At 35.7% G+C, this 19,993-nt stretch overlaps 4 protein-coding genes across 8 annotated transcripts; 2 read left to right on the plus strand and 2 right to left on the minus strand.

Annotated features, from left to right (window-relative positions):
- Positions 1-118: 118 nt before the first annotated feature.
- Positions 119-5,517, plus strand: LOC107272088 (DNA repair protein REV1). Of its 2 annotated transcripts, XM_015748909.2 has the most exons (6): positions 133-506; positions 775-2,431; positions 2,498-2,939; positions 3,020-4,703; positions 4,955-5,097; positions 5,308-5,517. In XM_015748909.2, the coding sequence occupies exons 1-6, from the start codon at positions 453-455 to the stop codon at positions 5,465-5,467; spliced, it is 4,140 nt and encodes a 1,379-aa protein (XP_015604395.1). In that variant the 5' UTR covers positions 133-452; the 3' UTR covers positions 5,468-5,517. The 2 variants fall into 2 exon arrangements, with proteins under 2 accessions (XP_015604476.1, XP_015604395.1); XM_015748990.2 differs by lacking the exons at positions 4,955-5,097; positions 5,308-5,517 and having other exon boundaries at positions 119-506; positions 3,020-4,172; positions 4,258-4,419.
- On the minus strand, positions 5,198-12,134 carry LOC107272187 (GMP synthase [glutamine-hydrolyzing]). 3 transcript variants are annotated; one of them, XR_003061878.1, is made up of 10 exons: positions 9,125-9,458; positions 8,579-8,850; positions 8,294-8,506; positions 7,878-8,175; positions 7,303-7,783; positions 6,965-7,206; positions 6,720-6,890; positions 6,220-6,651; positions 5,598-5,909; positions 5,198-5,527 (listed from the first exon to the last, which is right to left on the minus strand). XR_003061878.1 is itself a non-coding variant. In XM_015749118.2 (9 exons), the coding sequence occupies exons 1-9, from the start codon at positions 9,158-9,160 to the stop codon at positions 5,808-5,810; spliced, it is 2,247 nt and encodes a 748-aa protein (XP_015604604.1). In that variant the 5' UTR covers positions 9,161-9,458; the 3' UTR covers positions 5,198-5,807. The 3 variants fall into 3 exon arrangements, 2 of the variants coding, with proteins under 2 accessions (XP_015604604.1, XP_015604683.1); XM_015749118.2 differs by having other exon boundaries at positions 5,198-5,909; XM_015749197.2 differs by lacking the exons at positions 5,198-5,527; positions 9,125-9,458 and adding an exon at positions 11,985-12,134 and having other exon boundaries at positions 5,673-5,909.
- Positions 12,135-16,554: 4,420 nt separating this feature from the next.
- Positions 16,555-17,661, minus strand: LOC107272464 (cuticle protein CP14.6). 2 transcript variants are annotated; one of them, XM_015749679.2, is made up of 2 exons: positions 17,546-17,661; positions 16,555-17,052 (listed from the first exon to the last, which is right to left on the minus strand). In XM_015749679.2, the coding sequence occupies exons 1-2, from the start codon at positions 17,555-17,557 to the stop codon at positions 16,690-16,692; spliced, it is 375 nt and encodes a 124-aa protein (XP_015605165.1). In that variant the 5' UTR covers positions 17,558-17,661; the 3' UTR covers positions 16,555-16,689. The 2 variants fall into 2 exon arrangements, with proteins under 2 accessions (XP_015605165.1, XP_015605244.1); XM_015749758.2 differs by lacking the exon at positions 17,546-17,661 and adding an exon at positions 17,415-17,529.
- A 248-nt stretch (positions 17,662-17,909) lies between these two features.
- LOC107272333 (endocuticle structural glycoprotein SgAbd-1) lies at positions 17,910-19,151 on the plus strand. Its single transcript, XM_015749435.2, has 2 exons — positions 17,910-18,031; positions 18,653-19,151. Exons 1-2 carry the CDS (start codon positions 18,020-18,022, stop codon positions 19,061-19,063), a joined length of 423 nt encoding a protein of 140 aa, XP_015604921.1. The 5' UTR covers positions 17,910-18,019; the 3' UTR covers positions 19,064-19,151.
- The last annotated feature ends 842 nt before the right edge of the window (positions 19,152-19,993 follow it).

The raw sequence follows: 19,993 nt of genomic DNA on the forward strand, positions 1-19,993 counted from the left end.
AGCGAATTTATATCGTTCCAGTTTTTTACGTATTTGCGAAAAATAAAGAATCATCTTTTGTACGAATTTAACATTATTAAATGAAAAATTCAATTGTCCTCTGCATATAAATTATTACAGTTGCGTATTGTGCAATTCTATTGCTGAATTGTCAGTATTACGAGATAAGTAGAAATCTACTTCATCGATGTCGAAACTCTATGCAATCCTAACCTGTTTTAACGTAAGATCACGGGAAACAATGGGTTTCGGAAAATCCTGTGATAATTCTAGTAATCGTAATTTTTATGCGCGTACGAAAAGTCTGTGAATAGTGTCGAATTTAAGAATTTCAGAAACAATGGAAGTACGTTTTACCTATGAGAAGAAACATTTCATAAGAAAACTTGATTTCAACCAACCTAAATGATGGAGACGTCAATCGTACGAACGATTGAATAAAAAATATTAAAATGTCCAAGAGAAAGAAAAATACAAACTGGGGCGAAAATGGCTTTGAGGATTGGGTAAACAATAAATAATTTATACTATTTTTTTACATTGTACTATGTTTCTGTCCATACAATGGAATTTATCATGTACCACGTACAGAAATTGGCGGGAATTGTTTCTGTTTTATCCATTGATACAAATATTTTTCATTCGAATATTAAGTGGCGCTACTAATCGTGCTCATTTTGGTTCATTGAAATTAATTTAATGCGAAATAATTAATTAATTTATATATAAGTAAAATTGTGTTATATAAGATATATAACAATGTTTAACATACAGGGTGGATATATGGCAGCGAAAAAGGCCAAGCTAGAAGAACAGTTCCAGATAATCGCTTCTACGGAATTTCATAATGCTTCAACTCTCTTTCAAGGAATAGCAATATTTGTCAATGGCTATACTAAACCTTCGGCGGATGAGCTGAAACGATTAATGATGGCCCATGGTGGGATTTATCATCACTATATGCGACCACGCATTACAACACATATAATAGCATCAAATTTACCATACTCAAAAATCGTCATGTACAGGAAGAGTCAACATCCGGTCCCCATTTGTAAACCAGAATGGATTTCCGATAGTTTGAAAGCCGGCCGCGTTTTAGATTATCAGCCATATCTATTATACACTAATTGTACTGAGACACAGCCAAGACTAATGTTCAAGGCTGGTGGAACAAATGAAAAATTGACAATTAGTTCAAATAATGGTACGAAGGATCAAAATTGTCTAAAATCTTTATCAGAGACTGCTAAACAATCCATTAAAGATATTGCCACGACTTTAAGTGTTATTAAAAATAATAAACCTTTAAGCTCAGAAGAAATCTTGAGTGAGAACGATCCATGTATGTTGGATAATTGTAACAATGAAGAATTTACAAAACCGAATTCTGTTACATTTAAGAGTATCAATGCTGCAAGAATAGTTTCAACATCTGTCGCAAATTCTTCAGTTGCACCGGAGCCTACAAAAGAAAGTGCAGTGAATCAAAGACAAGTTCAAAATGTACAACCAAAAAGTAACCACAACATTTCAACGCAGAATGTCGGTTTCCTTACTGAGTTCTATAACAATTCCCGACTTCACCATATCTCAACGATGGGCGCCACTTTCAAAGACTATATAAACGAATTGCGAGATAAAAGCGATGGAATTTTTCCAGGATTAGACCGACTCAAGTCCACAATCCGTAAAACTCAAACAACTGTTTCTCCAAATGGAAATGGCTCCGATTCGGATACGGAAATTTTTGATGTTTCAGATAACGGGAAGAAATCAGTTGGAAATATTGTAATGCATATAGATATGGATTGTTTCTTTGTATCTGTAGGTTTGCGAAACAAGCCAGAACTGGTTGGTCAACCAGTTGCCGTTGCTCATGCTAAAGGAAATCGTAAAACACGAGTACCAACAAAAGCTGTGGAAGGGGAAGTCAATGACAATTCTGAAGCTGAAAGAGAAGGTAATATGGAGGACGATGATTTTGGTTCTATGTCCGAAGTGGCGTCTTGTTCTTATGAAGCACGCAAGGCGGGAGTCAAAAATGGAATGTTCCTCGGACAGGCGTTAAAATTATGTCCAAATTTAAAAACCATAAAATACGACTTTGAGGGCTACAAAGAAGTTTCCTATGCACTGTACGATACGGTTGCATCATACACATTAAAAATTGAAGCCGTCAGTTGTGACGAAATGTATGCTGATTGTACTTCAATCCTAGCCGAGACCGGTTTAAATCCTATGCAATTTGCAAAAATAATCCGGAAGGAAATTAGAGACAAAACTGGATGTCCAGTTTCCACTGGTTTTGGAGGAAATAAATTGCAAGCTCGGTTGGCTACCAAGAAAGCTAAACCTGATGGTCAATTCTATTTGGAACAAGAAATGGTTCGATCCTATATCGGATCATTGAATGTTCGTGATTTACCAGGCAAGCATTAATTTTATTAATTAAATTATTGTTTAATTTGGAGATACTGAGTATACATTTTTGCAGGTGTGGGTATGTCTACTACTCACAAATTAAAGGGTATGTTGGTACAGAGTTGTGCCGAATTGCGAAACATCTCTTTAGCTTCTTTGCAAAAAGAATTTGGCAAGAAAACCGGAGAGATGCTCCACAATATGAGTCGGGGTGTGGACAATTCGAAATTGAATTTGGAACACGTACGGAAGTCTGTATCAGCGGAAGTGAATTACGGTATTCGATTCAAGAACTCAATAGATGCTGAAGATTTTTTAAAAAAGTTATCAGTGGAAGTCTGTGCACGAATGAAGAAAGCTAATGTGAGGGGTCGATCTGTTACCTTAAAAGTTATGGTGAGGGCTAAAGAAGCACCTATAGAAACACCAAAGTTTATGGGTCATGGTCTCTGTGATTATTATACCAAATCCAAAAACTTCATTGTAGCCGTTGATGATGAGGTCATCGTTACGAGGTGAGTGCATTTTTATATAGGAAGAAATATATATAATTAGCCCATAATGCAATTTTAAGTAATTTTGAATATTTTTAAAGGGAAGTATTGGCATTGTGGACTCAATTGCAACAAAAACCAGAAGAAATTCGAGGAATTGGAATTCAGATTTCTAGACTAGAATCATTGAGATCAAAGGCCGGTACCACTAACATTTTAAATTTTATCAATAAAATTAAACCGTGTGATTCCGAAAATAAACAACGTGGATGTGATGAAAATCAATTACTTTTGCACAATATTGAAGTAAATTCAATTTCCAAAAAATCAGATAGTGATAATGGAAAAACTGAAAATTCAAAGAATTTAACAACTTTTTTTAGCAACAGTGTAAAAAAGGATAATCTTGATCGGCAGCGTACTCTGGAATATCCAGGGTTAAACAATTGTAAAATAGACGATAGTATACTTCCTGCGTTACCAGAGGATATTAGAAATGAAATTTTACATGCAAAACACAATACTGTCAATTTTGAACATAACAAAGAGATTCAACAACCTGGACCTTCAAAAATGGTTACTACAAGTAAATTAAATATGCTTGGAAAAACCATACAAAATGAAGAATCTTTAGCATCAAAGACTAAAAAAGATGTGTGTCTTTCATCCGATAATAATGTTTCTAATATAAACAATTTCGAAGAAAGACCAGCATACAATTTACAAAATCCTTTTATGACATCAGACCACAATAATTCTTTATTTAATGTTTTAATGGAATCTGAGACTAATCAAGAAACAAATATTTTACAATTAACCCAAGATTTGGATGAAGCCGTATTGGCAGAATTACCAGAGGATATAAGAAATGAGATTTTGGCCGCAAAAATAATTAAAAAAAAGAAAAATGATAAAAAAGGCGATAAAATTTCGAGACCATCTGAAGCACTTGCAGTGGATGAAACATCAAGTAAATCATCCGAACCAGGACAAATATGCATTTCAGAAAAAAAATCGTCAGGTAAAAAAATTCAAACTAGTCAAGAATCGTATTTTCGTCATACAAAACCCAGTACATCAAATTCGATAAAAGCAAAACTGCCACCAATAGAACAAATAAATATGGCGGTTCTTGTGGAACTGCCTGAGGAAATACGAAATGAAATTCTCAATGAATATCGCATGAAACAGCAAGAAGAAACTTCTTTGGGAACAAAAGCTGAAGTGGCTCTCCAAACAGAACATAATATCGCAGTCGGTATTTCCAACGTGCAAACTAATTCCAATGTGAATTCTGATTCGACGAAAACTGATTTAAATGTATCATTTTCCCAAGTAGATCCAGAATATTTGGCAGCTTTGCCTGTAGAAATAAGAAACGATGTCAAGCAATATTGCACAACAAAGAAAATAGAAAAAGAAATGAAAATGAAAAAAAATCAACCACAAGCTACAGTGTCAAAGGGTCTAATCAATTTTTGGAATAAACCAAATGCAAATAAGAATTCGAATAAACCTAAAACAGTATTACCAAAAGGAACCAAGAAAACAAAAACTTCGAAAACAACGAAAAACTCAAAATTGGTAACTGAAAACAGAGAAACGTCAATAAGTCCAACTTATGAAAATGCAACAAAAGCAGTTACTAATACGACTGTACCAAAAGAAAAAATAGTACCATCAGAATCAGAACCAACTCCTTTCGTGGAAAAACCAGAAATTAATGAAGAAGAGAAAATATTAAATACACTTGTGAATCGATTCCTGAATTTACCGCTTAAACAGGTAATAAAAAGTTTTCTACAAGGTTAAACAATATTACAAATATACAACATTAACAGGTCAACAGATAAACTAGTAATAAATAATTTTATTTCTGGTGTACATTCATCTACATCATTATGAATCCTTCATTAGGAATCAGTAAAGCAGGAAATATTAATATTATTCCTATCGAACCACATTAGATATCAATTGTCTTAAAAAAATAAAAAAACCAACCCAATGAATTTTCTTAAGAGTCTCACGTTTCACAGGTAAAGAGCCAAATACAAATGTGGATATCCTCAAACAACGACATAATTGAAATCGATGTTTTGTCGCTCATTACGTTTCTCAGTTCTCTCCCGGAAAGCAGACGCTTAACGGATCTTCATATTCTCTTAAAAATGATGCACAGGTGCGTATAAAAATCTCGCAAAGTTACACTTCCGTCAAAAGACAGCGGCACTACGAGTTTTTAAGGATAAGAGATAAGGTCGTACAACATAATGCAGATAGTAAATGAGAGTAAAGTTATATTTTTAGCATGAGACATCATCGATAAAAAATGACAAAAAATTAGGAACGAACTAACGCAACTAATCCTAGCGCGTTTACGCATTTTCAGATGCATCACCAGAAGCGGAAATTGCGTCTGGCACCGGACGTACAAGAGAATCGTCGAGCATGTCCAGAATTCAATGCGAGTAGAGTACAACAGCGACTTAATTCTACCGCCAATGAGGTGCGAACTTGCTGAGTGCGAAGTCGCCCCGTTTCATGTATAAATTGTCATTGTTATCATGGTCGTTTATCGAATAAATAATAATCGCCTTTATACAATTTTCCTAGTAAATTAATCGGTATAGAAAATAAAAGGAGGGACAGTATATATATTTACAAGGTGATTATACTTACCTTCCGGATCCATCGCATACGCACCGGCTTCGCGTCTTAAGCTCTTCGGTGTCGGTCAGTAATAAGTCACAAGGCTTTTACGTGCTTTTGGATGTTTTTGCAATATATATATTTTTTTAAATATAGTTTTTACTTTTTTTTGTTTGTTGTTCTCGTTACGCGCAGGGGTGGTGAAAAAATAGAAAGGGGTGAATCGGACATGAGCATTCACTACTCCCACTCGGTGGTGCCCGGTGGTTTGGACGTAAGATCATATAGAACACGCGAAATACCGGGCACCGTCAATATCTCAGCCACCATTTTCTTTACCACCTGCAACAGATTTTATATTAATATTTTGTAGGAGTAGTAAATTTTACTATACTGAATATGCAATGTAGTAATTAGTAATAATATAATAGTTCAGTTGTTACCAATGTGACTCTATGCAATATATATTTATCATATGATAAATATAAAATTTATATGTAAAATATAACTGCGATATCATTGTACATACAAAATAAAAATAAATCTATGAAATAATACTATGAACATTTATTTTACTGTAAAATATATAATTTCATGGCTATTTCCTTGTATAATTGTAAAATATAATTAAAAATAAAAATACGAAACTTACATGCACGGGCAGTTCTATACCAGGAATAGCCGGAGTTCCGGTCATGAAGTCCCGGGAACAGAAGGGCCTAAGAACAACTGAGCGCTGGCAAGATGGCGCTCTGGATACGGTATCTCGGTCAAAATGTACCGGAATAAGGATAACAGGCATTTGGCTGATGGCACCCATGCAACCGTTCGAGGCTAATACTTGATTAGCCAGGTGATCTGCCTGGCGTAATGTGGCGATGACGTTTGATGTGAGATGCGTTGGCGTGATGTCAGTCACAGGATGTTGCACCAGCTGACCGAAGATATAGCACACACGATTTACATTGTGGCAGACACGAGGAATCAGTCGCGCCAGGAAAAGTATGTCTTCCCAGTCGACGTTATCCAAAGAAGGTTCGTCGCATGAGAGTCCCACCACGTAGCTATAACTCCGCCGGTCACCCTAGACAAAGATTACAAATTTATTAGATCTCATATGATTTGTTGTGCTATACGAGATAACCATCCTACCTGGACACCGACACTGCGAACGGGCAGGAGAGTTGCGGCAACATGACGGTGGCTTGATACTCGTCGTAGATGCTGCCGTTCAGATTCACTGGTAGCACCCTCCACGCGGTTCAGAAGGGCATGCTTCTTTTGAAGCATTTGCTCATATTCCGCTATTATCTTAACTATTACCTAAAGATTCATACAGATTTTGGCAAGATTGTTCTTTGATGTACGGCGCAGATAAGAGTTTCATACAAAATTACCTGTGTTTCGGAGAAATCCTTGTCCATGTAAGGCTCATCAGCGCAAAGAATGCGAATAGCGAGTCCTGGACCAGGAAATGGATGGCGGGCTACTAGTGGAAAAGGCAGACCGAGGTCGCAACCCAGCTGCCTAACCTCGTCCTTATGAAAGTCCGTTAATGGCTCTACTACTCGACCTTGCTCTCTAAGTGCTCTCACCAATTCGCTGTCGTTGTGATGTGTCTTTATCGCATCTGCTTTACCTGAGAGGATTGCACAAATGTACGTCAATGAATAAACGATAACAAATCAAACGATAACTGAAAATGACAATCATTTAATACAAAAACATTAATTACCGCTAACTAAAGAGCTGGCACTTTCAATGAGATCTGGCCTGAGTGTACCCTGACCGAGGAACACCTCTTCCGGTTTCAGTCCCATCTCAGTCATCGCTTCGTTAGCTACTCTGACAAACACATCTCCGATGATCTTACGCTTCTCTTCTGGATTTGTAGTGGCACAGAGCATCTTCGTCAGCCTTGTCCTCGGCCCAACCACACTGATTCCACTGAATGTTTTATTATTTGTTCCCCCAGAATTTGGCGGTACACCGATCGTCTCCATTGGCACAGTAGTCTGGCCTTCCATGAAGCTATGTGCTGCTTTCACAACACGAAGTTTCACACCTAGTTCAGCTAAACTCTGCTCTACAAATGGTGTTTCACCCTTGCGCATGAACCCATTATCAATGTGAAGTGCAATTACTTGTTCCTTACTAAGCGCCTTGTGTAGCAGTGCTGCACATACAGTGGAATCTACACCGCCGCTAACCAACAACTGGAATCAACAATAACAAATTCATTGTATAATCAACCACGTACGAATCGTAAATAACTTATTCCTAATTATAAAATTAACAACTAATACTCACCAAAACTTTATTGTTGCCTACAGTTTCACGAATATATTGAATGCATTGAGACTCTCTACCACGCAGAGTATAATTACCAGTAAGACCAGCGACACCAAACAAAAAATTGTGTAGCATTGTTTTACCGTTGGGTGTCAGATCGACCTCAGGATGAAACTGCACGCCGTAGAGGTTCATCTTATCGCTGGCTATACCAACTACGAAATTGGAGGACTTGGCAGTGGTGCGGAAGGTATCGGCGACCCTATCTATACTGTCTCCATGGGTCAATAGGACCATTTGATCTTTTTCCAAGCCCCTGAATCAAGTGGAAGATATAAAAATGTTAACATATTAAATTATTGTATTATGTAATTCATCAACGTTGAGACTAATAAAACACCATACCTATATTCTAAGACTTATCAATTACTTACTTGAATAAAAGGCACTTGGTATCAACTTCTACAGGAAACTGTCCATCTTCGCGTGCTTCCTTTCTCATGACAGTACCGCCGAATTCTTTATTCATCATCTGCATTCCATAGCAGATACCTAATACCGGTATGCCTATTCGAAAAATATCAGCATCGTACCGTGGCGCGTCTTCTGCGTATACAGAGCTAGGTCCACCGGATATAATAATAGCTCTAGAAACAAAACATAAAAATTGAATAATGTGTATGTCACCCTGTACAATTGATTAACGGCACAATACATACTTGTAACCCTTTTCCTTAAGGGTGAACGCAGGCGTGTCAAGTGGTAGAATTTCACTATGTACACATAATTCACGAACCTTACGGTCAATCACTTTACCGTACTGAGCACCTGCGTCCAGTATGGCTACTCTTTCATTTGCTCCTACGATGCTCATCACACTATCGTCTGCACCGTTGTTTCTTTCCGTGCGAAACAGTAAACCGTCCGCGCTCTTCTCCATGCCGTCTTCGTCGCCTCTATTGCTGTGGCTATTTCTATCACCCCAGCAGCACTGTAAACAAATTTTATTTACTCGACAGATTACATTTATACGTTCTGAATGAACTCTCCTTGAAAGGGTGATTACGATACGCGGATCTAGAATGATATTCATGAAGTATTACACAAGAAACGTTATGTGAGCATCATTGAGAAAAATAGTCTCGTTCCTAATACATATCATTAGAAGCTATTTACATTATTATTAAACTATTGCATTGATATTAATTAGCATTTTTTTTCAGTTCATATACATAGTATATATATACACATTTTTTAGCATGTACCATATTTCCACACTTGTGTATTGTTCGCAGCAACATTTTATAGATGCATTTTATTGTTGGATCCGACCGAAATATTTTTTTGAGGAATGTCAAAACTTTTAGTCCTAAGACATATTCACAAAATGTCACGCCCGTTTATTCGCACAGACAAAGGACGTTTATCTCAGTTGTTAAGCTAAATGTTTTCAAATCTCAGATTAGATGCGTTGATTAGGTAAGGTTACAACGAGTCACACAGTTATGATTCTTAATCGGCGGAAAACAATTTTATTTCGCGTCGCGCTTCAATTGGTCTGTTGTTATATAGAAATACAATTATTGCAACGAGCATCCGCAAAAACTTTAGTACAATTAGAAAGTTTAATACTCTGCACTTAAGTGTCGAACGACGATTGACTTCGAATGCTGAATGAGGTAGTTATTTATCACTTGATATGTTATTAAAGTTAAGCAGCTACGTTTAGCGTGACGTTTAAAAAACTTTTTCCTTGTTTCCAAAACTTAAGGCTTCCTCTTTACTCGTACTATTTGCTAGATTCACAAGTGTACTCGCTTCAAGATCAACGTCAAATGATTTTACGTCGGCAAATGCGAATCTCAAATGATCCGTCAAATTTTACGGATTGGCTAAACGTCATAGCGAGCTAAAAATATCACGAACTGAAAATACATTCCACGGAAAGGTTGCGGATAGTATCTATTATTAAGCTCTTCTCCAATGCGATATGGCGCGCTTGCAATTTTCCATCGCGCACGCACAATTTCACGAAAGATTGTCCACGCTGTTTTGAAAGCGCGTGAGTATAAGACTATATATATATAAATTCTATACTTTTCTATATCGGCAATAGTTAACTTTACGTTATGAAAGTTTGACCCTTGACGTACTAGAATGGATTTGGAAATTATCAGTTTAATCTACACGCAATTTAACCTTCGATAACCCCTGACGCGGATAATTATCGATTTGATATAAATTGCAAAATTATTTTGAGCTATATTACAAAAGTTGTCTTGTAACTCTACATCAATTAATTGCTAGAGTTTTCATAATGAATCGATATGTATTACATACGTTAGACATGTTTATCGAAATAGCTGAAAGCGTGTAAAAACAGAAATTAAATTATCATGTTACGTTAATTAGTAAATACTATCTACAGATGCGCGGATAAATATTATATATATCCATTTAACAACCTTATATGATGCTTACGCGTTATGTAAATCTGAACATTCACCAAGGAGGTCATTTAACCGGTACTACCGTAAAAATCTGTTAGCCGTTAGATAATATTATAGGTGAAAAACTGCAATTATTAACTATCAAGGAGAATCTATAAAGTAGCTTGATTTTCTATTTCAATCCTTTATCCATACATATTATAAATATATAATTACAAATTATTTTGCTTTACGGAAATATAACATTAAGTTCGATATCACTTGGTATATTTCCCTATCTTTGTGTATTTGGTCAATTAAATAGACTTTCTTAGATCAATTTATTTATACAAAATTATTAAAGTGATACTTTATATCGTCTTTAGGTTTAGTGTAATGGTTAAACAAATAACAGCAGATTCATGAATTGATGCATTTGATAAATTTACTATCATTGCCCTATACTTATTATAACAGAAAATGAAAGATTTATATGTGACAAATTCTATTACATGAAAATTTGTATTAACGAATAAGTCAAACATGATATTCTAATGGGTTTGTATATAATCGTGTATATAAATTTGAATGTAAAACAGAATGGTTATCTTGCTAAATATACATTAGAATAATATGAAAACTGATTATATTAATATAAAATACTATGCTTTGAATTTATCAATTTGATTTTTTAGAATTTGACATAATTTTAAAAAGTAGCTTATTTAATAAAAATTTGAATGTGATCAACTTATATAGTGTTTCCTCTCTATATACATACATATATATATATATATATATATATATACATACACATATATACATATATAATTTACAATTTTCCAATGGTAATATCACAATGCTCCAAAAACTCTTTGTCACCTCACACTGGTACTACTGCAATGCCATACACATATATACATATATATCAATTTGATTTTTTAGAATTTGACATAATTTTAAAAAGTAGCTTATTTAATAAAAATTTGAATGTGATCAACTTATATAGTGTTTCCTCTCTATATACATACATATATATATATATATATATATATATACATACACATATATACATATATAATTTACAATTTTCCAATGGTAATATCACAATGCTCCAAAAACTCTTTGTCACCTCACACTGGTACTACTGCAATGCAAAATATGAAATTACAAGGTAACCGAAACAGATACCAAGTCATAGCAAATAACCAAAACTATTTAAAGCAATACTCCAAATGCTCCAATATATTAATATAATAATTCTCGCAATAAAAACTTCCACAGTAATCAGTAAAAAGTCCACTTCCATATTTATATAAATAATACTACACAACACTATCTTTTTACTAGCGTTCTATGCTACAACTACCTAGTACTACCTTTACATGTTCATCAAGAGCAATAAAGTAGAAAAGTGCAAAGGAGGGCAATGACAGCGACCCCCGTAGAAATTTCACAAGATCAAGTAAAAGCTTCTTTCAAAGCTGGAATTTGGTGCACAGAAAAATCCAGAATGAATCTAGGAATGATAGACAAGAGAAGCGACCAGATTTGATGATTGCAGATTGCAGATAAAAACAAATCGCCGGCCAAGTTTCGGAACACGTTCCTCGAAAGGGTACTTGACGAGCGCAGTAGATCCTTTGGAGTTAAGAGGTCATGAAATTCACTTTGAACCTGGTGAAGATGGACTTACCGAACGAAATGGTCCGGGGAGCGTTTCGCCGCGAAATCGCCGGAGAATGTAAAATTAATTGCAGGAAAACAGAGTATGCACACACTGGACGAGGCGGCCATTCATTCGCCACGATGCAATGATTACTCGGGTGACAACCGTGATGGTGGACTTGAAACTTGAAGTTGGATGTCTGGTGCTCTTGAATGATGCTAATGGCGCTGTGTTCTTGTTACCGATGCAACATAAGATGACAATCCAGAGGACCTTGCATGTACATTTAAAACTAAATTACAATTAAATTAATCACGATCTAAAATAGTCCTTATTTATAGCAATTAACAATTATCCTTGGTCTACGCAATACAGATAATAATCCACTCTATTGATTATATGCTGAGCTCCTGCTACTACCGAGCGAAAACAATGCTGACCGTGTATGTCTTCCTTATCGGCATAGTATATATTTCTATGAAACAGCTTAAACCTGAAAAGGTGGTACTTACTTATAATATTTTCAAAAATAAAGTTTTTCAAACGTAAATGAAGAGAATTTTTTCACTAAACATAGAGATGAATAGGAAAATGCTCAACGCTACAGTTTTAGGCGATACCAAAATCATGGCGCTAAATCGTAGCGGCGAGTCCGGAAGTAGGATTTTGTAATCATCGCCTCCGTCGATAATGCGCATCTCGACGTAGCCGAGGTGAACGTGATCATGAAAGTGTAGTTTGGTAGGCAGAGGTTCTCCGCTACTTACCGGTAGTTCCCAAAGCAACCCTTAGAACGAGACCGCAAACTATAGAACTCTTGAAGAACTGTTGACAAAGCCTATTAATGAAACGTTTTCCGAATACCGAGGTGACAACTTCATACCCTTGTAGCACCGCAATTTTTGAAAAATACATATTTTAACGATGTTACGTAGCAGAACCATTCTTAAAACCTATCATGAACTATAGAACTTCTCGTGAACTATTGAAAAAACTTATTGTTGTAACATGTTTAAGAAATTGCGGTGCCAACTTCAGGACCGGGTAGCACCTCAATTTTGTATAAATGTTTCATCAATAGGCTTTTTCAATAGTTCTCGAAGTGTTGTATGCTTTCTGATAGGTTTAGGAATAGTTATTCTACGCAACATCGATAAAATATCTGTTATACTGGTGGCATCATACGCTTCAGTGCAGGCAGGCATGAGATGCTGGCTTTCAGTGTTGTTTTCCAATGTGTTCCAAACAGTTCCGGGATAGTTCTCTCTAATACTCAATGTTGGGACCATAATTTCGCTCTAAACTATTGTTTAAACAATGATGGAAGCTGGCACCGCACTGCTGCACTCCACAGTGCAAGCAGGCATGAAGTGCTGGCTTTTGTCATAGTAAATCTTATCGAGCATACACTGTTCGCTCGATCTTAAGATTGTAAAGAAAAAAAAATATTTAGGCAATATCTAATGAGTGGCCTCGTTCGAAGTGTTGCTTTGGGAACCAGCGGTAAGTAGCGGAGAACCTCTACCCGCCAAGCTATAATAAACGTTCGTGATCACGATCAGCTCGGCTACGACGGGATACGCTTTATCGACGGAGGCGATGATCACAAAATCCTACTTCGGGATTCACCTCTACGATTTGACGCTGTGATTTTGGTATCGCCTAAAACCACAGCGTTATGCATCTCCCTACTTATCTCTGCTGATCAATTGTCTAACCGTTTATACACATACATATTTCATCACTAATTTATAGGTTTTCCAATAGTAGACGACATACATTAATAATATCTCAACATTTTCAATATAAAGATCTGTTGAAAATAGTCAACGAAATCACAATTTATTCAGAAAATAATAACCAGTTTGCAGACTTTAATGTGTTAACTAGTCGAAAATTTACAATCCAAATGTCAAGGCTCCCAAGCAAAAGATCGCGGAAACATCGCATTTGGCGCGTTTACGAATGCATAAGAACGTGACTTTCGAAGCGGTCAGGGGAATACGACGATAACTTAAGGATCATCCAGAAGAATATAATATCATTAATATATCCAACAATGACTTCATAGAAAAACTTTAAAAAGTTGTCTCCACAATGTACACATCCGCATGAAAGATGAACGGAAAGAAATATAAGGTTATGTCGTCACGTGAGTATATCCTGATTCACTCGGGGATCGGTGACAATTATGACGGTTGGGTGTAGGAAGTCGTCGACATTTCTCACTGTTCCAAGCATCATGTCAGCATTCCATCCAAGCCGATGTTCATAAATCAGTGGTGTTCATGCCATTTCAAGTAGAAGGGAGTGTTCGCAGAAGTTCACTTTCTGCTAAACAGTACAACAAAGCATCGCAATGAATTGACAACCCTATTACATTAAAAATTTGAAAATCAAATTCCAAATACAAAATTACTTTGTATATTCTCAAAATCATACAAGGAATCAGTTTATTGATTTCAAGAATATATTTATGTAACAAAATTCGATGCCGGAAATGTCTGCTTGTATATCTAACATAATGACAAAGTGGGAATGTAATCTTTTAAAATTTCAAATGGAGCATTGAGTGCAATTTTTAATTAATTCAAGAATGAAGCGAGGTTGAACTTTTGAAATGGATGCTGTAACACATCATATTCATATGATATGACATACATGGCATCTAACGAATCCGCCTTTTCCTTTGTCAATGCAAGTCCGGCTGACACCTAGCATAAAATGATTTACACACCCATAACAACTCGTAATTTATCAATAAATCTTTCTCACGACATTATGCCACTGCGTAAAAAAGTATACGAAAATTTTTAATGTCACTTCAATGAAATTTTTATCCTTCGAATGGATGACAATATCAGATTTCATATACCTCAATAATATTTAAAATAGCAGCAAGACGTTTTTTTCAGTAAGTTTGTTTTCAGTAAAACAGAATTTTTAATAAGGTAGTACCGGTTACTCAACCGAATAGTGCAAGATAAGAGAGATAAGCATACGAATTAATGAATTTATTAAGAATACTTTACTCCTAGCATTTTTCGACTTTCAAATCACTTTCTTTTAGCATTTCGAACTCTGAAATGTGGGAACCTCGCCTTATAATACGAAATGTCCGTAGTTTCTTCTTCATTGATATTTATGGTTTAGGCGTTTTTTCCTGTTACGCTCGTGAGAATCTGCTATCATCTCGAAGGCTTTATCGTTCTTTTTTTACACATTTTTTTTAACAGGTTCCTTTAATATCTTTGCGAGTGACTTGATTGATGTTTCAAGATGTACTTAGAAGAGCCACTCACTTTCGGGCGATTAAAAGTGCCATGGTCGTCGGGTTATTATATTCGTTTTATTCTTTTTTTTCTTACTTGTTCCTTTCATACTTGTTTTTTTCCATTTTTTGTTCTGTTCTCCGTATCAAAATTCCCAAATATGATAACCAAGCGCCTGCATAACTCATGTATTCGTGAGGTTCCCGCATAAATTGTTTCCCGTGTTTCGTGTTTTTTTTATATTTACAATTATTTTCACTTCAACAATCATAAATATTCTTATTCATAATATAACAACGTACCATGAATAGCTAAACCAGTAAAACACCACCTTTCAGTTATATAAAAAATCTTTATTCCAAACTAGTTACAACCTTCCAACATCTTACAGTCAAAGCCATAGACACAACTGATCTTTTTTTATATTTTTAACCTCTTCATCTTCTCGTCTCTTTTTCGAATACAATTTGATCGACGATCGTTGCAGAACTATAGAATTCAAATTCTGCCTAGTCTACTGACTTTCTGTATAGTCTAAAAGGGACTGTCAGAATCCCGTAAAAAATGTTGTCTAACACCACGCATGAAGTAGCATAGCACACATAAATAATATATATATGCCTATAGGTATAAAATTAGTATATAATGTAGTATATAATAATATAAGCAGTATGTAAATGCATATTTGTTAATGCCACATTGTATTTTGAATATGGTATAAATTATTTGACAAGCTCGCAATCATTATCTAACTTTACATACGAATCGTCAATCATTTTTCAACCATGTATACTTTTACTTTTATCTGATTATGAGTGAAATTTACACGAAGCACGCCTCTGGTCGCGCAAGGATATTAGTATTGACGATTCTAATGATTTTTCCATAAAAAATTTTGAATGGTTATTAATACTCATGGGCCAAGTGTGGAAAGCGTGATGTGCGTTGATATTTAATGATCCTGATCTAAGATATATTTATTTAACTTACACCAATATTTTTGTGTGCCGTCCACTGAAGTTTGCGTCGTGGCGTTAAACGACGAAAAATGAAAATTTCGATTTTTGAGAGAGTTGATAAAGCTCAAATTAGAATTAAAGTTTTCTACTTAAAAGTTTCTTCGATTTATTTTTTCGAATGTATTTCATAATATTAATAAACTCGAGTCTAATTCTTTATTTCCAAATTTTTAAAAAATTAGGTTAACGTTAACGACTTGGAAGGTAGCTATAAGATCCTTGTACGAAATTATTAACTCATTATGTTTGACTATTCCTGTATTCCCATTTTGATATTATGTAATTTTAAATAAAATAAAGGTAACATCTTACAGATAATATACTCTTTATTCATATTCAAAAACAGTGAATAAGGTACACAGGCATTATTTCAGAATGATAAGATTAAATTCATTAATCCATATCATAGTAAGAAATGTCCGTGAATGATATTCCTAAGCTTTAGAAATGTGTGGCGGTCTTCCGGCTAACAGACGCGGCTACTGGTGGGATATGATCACCCGTGGGCTGGAATCCGTTTTCGTCGGCAACGTATTCCACTTTGTATGTTTTACCGTCCGTTTCGTCGACGTAACTATAAAAACCCTGTGCTACTACAGCGGGTTCACCTTTGGGTCCAACAGGTTTAAGAGCTCCGCTTTCCGCAACGGAAATTCCATTCTCGGTGTCATAGCTGTACGTGTAAGGACCTTCCGGTGAAAAGTCCTGTACCTGACGGACAATGGCAACAGGTTTTACAAATACACCCTGACTCGCTGGATTATATTGTGCCGAAACAGCAGCCACCAGGACAAAGCACAAAATCTGAAATTAAAAAAATGACATCGAATCCATCAGCTAAATAACTTTGAGATACGTTATAATGTATCTGTTGCCCAGATACATTTCGCAATATGAATTTATTACTTTATTATAATTAACAAAAAAAATGCTATCAGCATATTTCTACAATAGCAAAGCCTCAGGATGATTTTATTTGCATCCTTAAGAAGGGCAAACACCCACGTAAGACCCCTGACCTCGTATAAGTTCATTTTTTTCCCAGGGCCTGTTAATAACGTAGTTCCATTTACGTAAGTCAATGTATAGGAGCATCTTCACGTGGAAGATGTTACTTTAACTGTACTGATGAAAAGGATGTTACAATAGTAAAAATTAATACTTAAAATCATAAATTCACAAAGACTCTTTGTTTCACAATTTTAATGCCACGTGTGCCATTTCCATTTGATATCCAGTTTAGGATAATTTTTTAAAAGAAATTTGAAAAGGACAGTATGCTATGTCCAGAACTCACAAGGAACTTCATTGTGTTCGGAGATCAGATTCTCAGACCGTACTGACAATTCTGAGACGTCCGGTGCTATTTATACAGTCATCTTTCTAGCCCTGCTAAATATAATGCCAACAACTTTGATTTCTATAGATTCTGAAAAAACATCGATATATATTTAAATGTCTTTACAAAAACAGTTGAAGGATATTAAAATGACGTTTTCCTCCTGCTCATCGAGGGTGTGTCGGATTCTGACTGTGGCGTTTACATAATCGATCGATTTAGTCGGCGTAAAAGGTCAAAACGACAAATAAATTTTAGCAGAAGAATCTTCCTATCAGATTGTCCGATTTTTGGTACTCCCCACAAGCGAAAGCGGGGACTGTTCGGAGAGCTGTTGGTATAAAAGACACCCAGACCCACGCTGAAGTCAATCTTATTCCAAAACGCATCTCGATTCCGGTTAACCGTCAGGCTCTCTCCTCCATCTATAGAATGAAGTTCCTCGTGAGTTTAAAAATCATTTATTGACATGTGAACAGGAGACAAAAAATAGATTTGATCATTAGAAAACGATCTGGAAATTTTCTATCTCCCCAATAATTGGTTTTGTGACTGTTGTGATATATATATATATATATATATTCAAGTGTTATATCGTGCTATGTATGGCTATTATTGATTTAAGACTATTTTTTTCATAAATTAATCAATCATACTGATTTTTATGATGGCTCTATACTAATTACTTAATGAATGTGCACATCATATTATTATCCCGGAGAGATCGATAGATCTACCTTAAGTATTTGAATTTCCATATTCATACGTAACACAATTAACTCGTATAAGCCAACGGCATTAAGAGCCACATTAACACGATCATCCGATGATGATTATAGAAAGATGTCCCCTACAAAAATACATTTAACGTGATGCCGGATTATAGTTAGATCGAATAACATTTAAAAACTGGTATTTCGAAAACATCTCTCACGTGAAATGGCCAAAGTCAATAAAAAATGTTAAAAAAGTCAAAAGGAACAAAAATATAATTACGACGCAATTACTCGGAGTAAAAGTCAAAATAGACCAAGAATTATAACTAATACTGATATATTATTTCAGATTGTATCTCTCGCCCTGGTGGCTGCAACTTGCGCTCAGTACCAGCAACCAACAAAGCCAATTGCCATTCTCCGACAGGCCCAAGACATTGCCCCCGATGGTTCTTACTCCTACAACTATGATACTGAGAATGGAATTTCTGTCGCGGAAAATGGGGCCCCCAAGCCCGTAGGACCCAAAGGAGAACCTGCGGTAGTTGTCAGTGGTCAATACCAGTATCCCGCCCCCGACGGCACCGTAATTCAGGTCACATACAGCGCTGACGAAAACGGATTCCAACCCCAGGGTGCTCACCTTCCAGTCGCCCCACCAGTTCCTGAGGCCATCCAACGCTCCATTGCTTACAACGCTGCTCACCCAGAAGAAAATGAATACAATCCCGCGGCTGCACCCGTATACAGGCGATTCTAAGATAGACAACGTGAACCCTGCTACACTTTAAGGACCTTCCTGTATCTGTATAATATATAGAACTTCATATAAAATTGTTTTAGCAGTTTTTATTCTATTTTTCCCCTTTGACGACCGTTTCTTCCTATTTCTTGTATATGAAAAAACTGTATTGTACAGTTTTGTTGTGAATGTATTATAATTATTTAAATTATCAGAACAACCTTAACTAACTCTGTCTCAGTAACCTTGTTCAAGATTTGCCAAAGGCAAAATTATACCAAAATCATTATAGACTTTTGTAACGGTTATTTTCATTGCATGAGCCTTCACATGCACGTGTGAATAATGAGCTGACGTAGCATCCATTATTTCTCTTCACGTTGATACGCAATATTTTTCTAGGAAATAAATCTCTTTAACATAATTCCATAAGAAAATACTATTTCACAAGTAATGTTATGCATAGTCGATATTTTTATAATTACATAATTAATAAATATCAGTAACAAATCATTAAGGAGTATAGTCTAGTGTTCAGTATTGTTCGTGATATACTATACTACGTATATAGTCGGGCCGCGAGATCAATTCTTTTTTGAAGGGACTAATTTGCGTTTCGTTTCCTAAACAGATGGCCCTTCAACGTCGCGGCTTAACTATGCCTCTGTTATCATCGTTAAGCAGATCCGTTTTATTTTTCAATAAATATTCGTAGATACTCCAATGGATTATGATTATCTATTATAATTTAACCTCAGGGTGGAGTTTGTAAGGTCACAATAGTGGGACTCGTTTCGCAATGCCAAGTCGAAGTTCACAGAACGGGTGTCAGGTATTGTGCTACGTATCCCTAGTGCATTACGCAACGATGAGTATTGTTTGATACAACATAACATAAGTAACTTGAATACCGTAACGATACTTCAATTCGATAGTAGCGAATGATAA

This window comes from Cephus cinctus, unplaced genomic scaffold (genome assembly GCF_000341935.2).
Source record: "Cephus cinctus unplaced genomic scaffold, Ccin1 Ccin1_scaffold0008, whole genome shotgun sequence".
Classification (NCBI taxonomy): domain Eukaryota; kingdom Metazoa; phylum Arthropoda; class Insecta; order Hymenoptera; family Cephidae; genus Cephus; species Cephus cinctus.